At 32.0% G+C, this 3,667-nt stretch overlaps 1 protein-coding gene across 1 annotated transcript; it reads left to right on the forward strand.

The window, feature by feature from the left end:
- The first annotated feature begins 807 nt into the window (after positions 1-807).
- LOC107440372 (glutamate receptor ionotropic, delta-1-like) lies at positions 808-2,028 on the forward strand. The gene has a single exon (XM_021147676.4). The coding sequence runs from the start codon at positions 808-810 to the stop codon at positions 2,026-2,028; it is 1,221 nt and encodes a 406-aa protein (XP_021003335.3).
- The last annotated feature ends 1,639 nt before the right edge of the window (positions 2,029-3,667 follow it).

Genomic DNA, 3,667 nt, shown 5'->3' on the forward strand with positions numbered 1-3,667 from the left:
CCTACAGTTGCCAATGATTTCATTTAAGTTATGTTTTTTAAAGTTCTTCTTGAATCTTGGGCAAGTGATTGGACAGTTCACCTAACTGTGATGGTTCACCTTAAATTATTTTCAATTATTGAAGCAAAAACAACTTCCTTCCTGCTACAGCTTCAAAATTTCTTTCTCACATTTAAGTGCCTCTTATTATCTTTTAGTGGGCAGAAACTTAAAGGAAATTTCTAAATGGTAAAACTTTTTTTACCAAACACAGATGATCTCATTTAAGTTATGGCTTTCAAGTCTTTTTCAAATTTTGGTTAAGTTAATTTTACTTCATTCTCAATGTTGGTGTTATACCGTAAATAATTTCCTACTTTTGAAAACTCTTGAATTTGTTCCAAGATGTCTTTCACGAGTTCTTTTCCTCTACGGAATCTTTTAAAAGGAAAGTCAAGCGATGATTGCATTTAAATAAATATTTTTCAGATCATGGACATGTTATTGAACTTCATTCTGAGCTCTGTCAACCTACCGAGCATACGGAAAATAATTCCCAAGTTTTGATGCACAAACAATATTTTCTCCTACCATAGCTACAATGTTTCCTTTTCATATGAAAGTGTCAAATATTTCTTTCGTTTGACTTCATTTAAAAATGAAAATGGCGAAACTCTTTTTTTTCCAACCACCATTGATTCCATTTAAGTTCAGGCTTTCATCTTTCTTTCTGATATTGCACAAGTCATTCAACTTCACAGTTCACACTTGCAGCTCACTTTAAGCAATCTTCTACTTTTATCGTAAAAACAATATTTCTTACCTGCTATGGATGCGAACTTTCCTTCTCACATCAGAGTGTCTGTTATTCCACTCCAGAGTGTAGTAAATTTAACGAAAGGTCCAAATGGCGAAACTCTTCTGTTAGGAGCAGATGGCCGACTTCTTAACATTTTATCTCAGTATTTGAAGTTCAATTACTCTGTACTCATTCCACCAGACAGGGAATGGGGGAGACAACTAGCAGATGGAAACTTCACTGGCATGGTAGGACAAGTATTTCGTGGAGAGGCAGATTTTACCATGAGTTGGACCTCTAACACCAAAGAACGTGCAAAGGGAGTTGATTTCAGTGAATCATATGCGCTGAACGAACTGACGTATGTTACTAACATGCCAGGATATTTACCCAAAGCATATGTATTTACCTATCCCTTCGACTACTTATCTTGGATAAGTATTGTTCTCGTCGTATTAGTAGTCTCATTATTGTTTCGGCTACTCATGCCAAATGGTCCTTCGTATGTCGAAAGACTGCTTTACATTTTTGGTACAATCACGCATCAGGCATTAAACAATGAAAAATATTATCGTAGAATACTGCTCTTCTTTTGGTGGATATCATCAACTGTGTTGTCAGTAAGCTACACGGGGGCTCTTTCTTCTTTTCTTAGTGTACCCATACGGGAAGCTCCTATGAAGGATTTCAAGCAACTGTCGATAGCGACCTCTGGTGGACAATACAGATGCCTAGATGTGAAAGGATCTGTTTTTCTTCCATCGTTTTTAGACAGTGGTAAAGAAGATCTCGTCCGACTAGGGAAGAATATAATTAAGTACAACTGGTTCAATACGTTTGCTGAATCTCAGACCGAAGATTATTTTGATGGAAAATCTGCCCATTTGGGTTCTAGACTTTTCCTGTACCTGAGGTTTGGAAAACCTCCTTTTAACAGAAGGTACGTGTCTGACGACACCGCCTCCACGTCACCGATTGCGTTTGGTGTCAGGAAAGATTTTTGTTGCAAGGAAACGATTAATTTAATGCTAAAAAGAATTAAACATGGTGGAATTTATCAGAAAATATTGGATGAAGAGATGTTTAAGCGTTGGCTTAAATACATAGGGACTCTTGTGCCATTAGATCATGACATACCCATTTCTATTCAAGATATATATGGGGCTTTCTTGATACTTGCGATTGGAAATGGTTTATCTATCGTTATCTTTGTTATTGAGTGTTGTTGGAAAGGCAGATTAACTAAATAATAGCGTTTTAGGAGATTGTCTTGATAGCGCAAGGTTGATATTAATGTCAGCAGCAGCCTTTATCACAAAGATCAGTGATGTTTATTAAATGCTTTTATAAATAAAAGCTTAAAACAATCTTAAATGTAACTATGCTAGTTTACGTGATATGAGCTCGGATTAAGCTTGTATAGACAATTCTTTTATATCGAGATTGAATCTGCTTTTGCAAAACAAGTATAAAAAACCTTTTAAAATCTAGGATGAGACATCCTTTGCAAATCAAGAGTAGAAAACGCTCTCAAACCATGGATAAATTCACTTTCTGTAGGTTTATTTTAGACTTCATGATCATCACTGAAATAAGGTTTATTCGCACAGGCTCTTATATACTTTCTTCAACACTTTGTAATCGAATGTTGATCTAATCATTAAGTTTTCAACACAAACAAAATGTTGCATTCAATAGCTTGCACAAAGCTAGAATGAAAAAAGGCAAAAACAAGGTTTACAGTGAAAGCTAAAATATGAGATTTTTTGTAACCTTTTTTACGTGTCTTTTTTCAGTCTTTAAGGGAATAAGCTTAGCAAATTAATATTTCTACTAGCTATAAAAAGTATTAATTAGTGAGCCTTTCTATGCCAATCAAAATGAAATAGAATTACAGCATTTGCCTTTGTGTTTAAGGTTTTATAATTGTGTTATTTCCTATATGTTCTAACAATAGATATTTGTGAACTATTATTTGAAATGTATGCTAATTTTTGTTAACTTCTTTTGTAATTCATATATGAAGAAATGCATATTCGTTTAAACATAAATAGAAAACAATTGTGGTTTTATTGAAACATGAAATTGCCTTTAGAGTTAAATACTTGTAAAATATTTTTCAAAATTTTCATTAATTCTGAAAACCCTTTTTTCGAACATCTATTAGAAAACGTAATTATTTTTAATTATGATAATTGAATATTTCTTTATAGTTAATATTTGTGAAAAATCATTTAAATTTTATATCAACTCTGACAACCTCGTTCTTCGTTCACCTAAGAGAAAATGTATTTCACGTTTAAGTAATAAAATTTAGTAATTATAGTTAGATGTAAATATTTGAAAAATAAAATTGAAACTTTGCATTATTTCTGACAACTCTGTTCTTTATCCATCAAAAAAATAAATGTATTTTTTAAGAAGCATCTAAGAAAGAAAGATATTATTCAAAACTCACATCAAATCCGTCAACTTCTTTAGTCATTTCTCAATGAAAAAACAAGCATGTGTTTGATTGTGATGGATTGTGTTTTATTTGGAAAATACTTTTTAAAACGTTTATTGATTTTGACTGCTCCTTTTAGCGATAAACTAAGAGAAAAATTGGTTGACATTAATTGCAAATATGTGATCTTTTATGAAATCGAATAAGTCTTTAAGGATAGTTGCTTATGAAGTAAAAATATGACACTAAAATTGACAACTTTCTTGTTAATCACAGTATTGCCTGCTTTCTTATATTAAACTACAATTTTATTTATTTACTTAATTTTTACAGAATATGAAAATGTTTTTAGATATTTAGATATTTCTGAAATACCATTCTATTTTAACTGTAGTTTTAATTTACGACAGATCGCCATTTCCCTTTATCTACGTCTTTGAGTT

Source organism: Parasteatoda tepidariorum, chromosome 4 (genome assembly GCF_982258835.1).
Source record: "Parasteatoda tepidariorum strain Cologne lab strain chromosome 4, Ptep-v5.0, whole genome shotgun sequence".
Classification (NCBI taxonomy): domain Eukaryota; kingdom Metazoa; phylum Arthropoda; class Arachnida; order Araneae; family Theridiidae; genus Parasteatoda; species Parasteatoda tepidariorum.

What these genes read in the sequence shown, in the direction of transcription:
- LOC107440372 (XM_021147676.4), top strand. Translation starts at nt 808, where the DNA reads ATGGATGCGAACTTTCCTTCTCACATCAGAGTGTCTGTTATTCCACTC.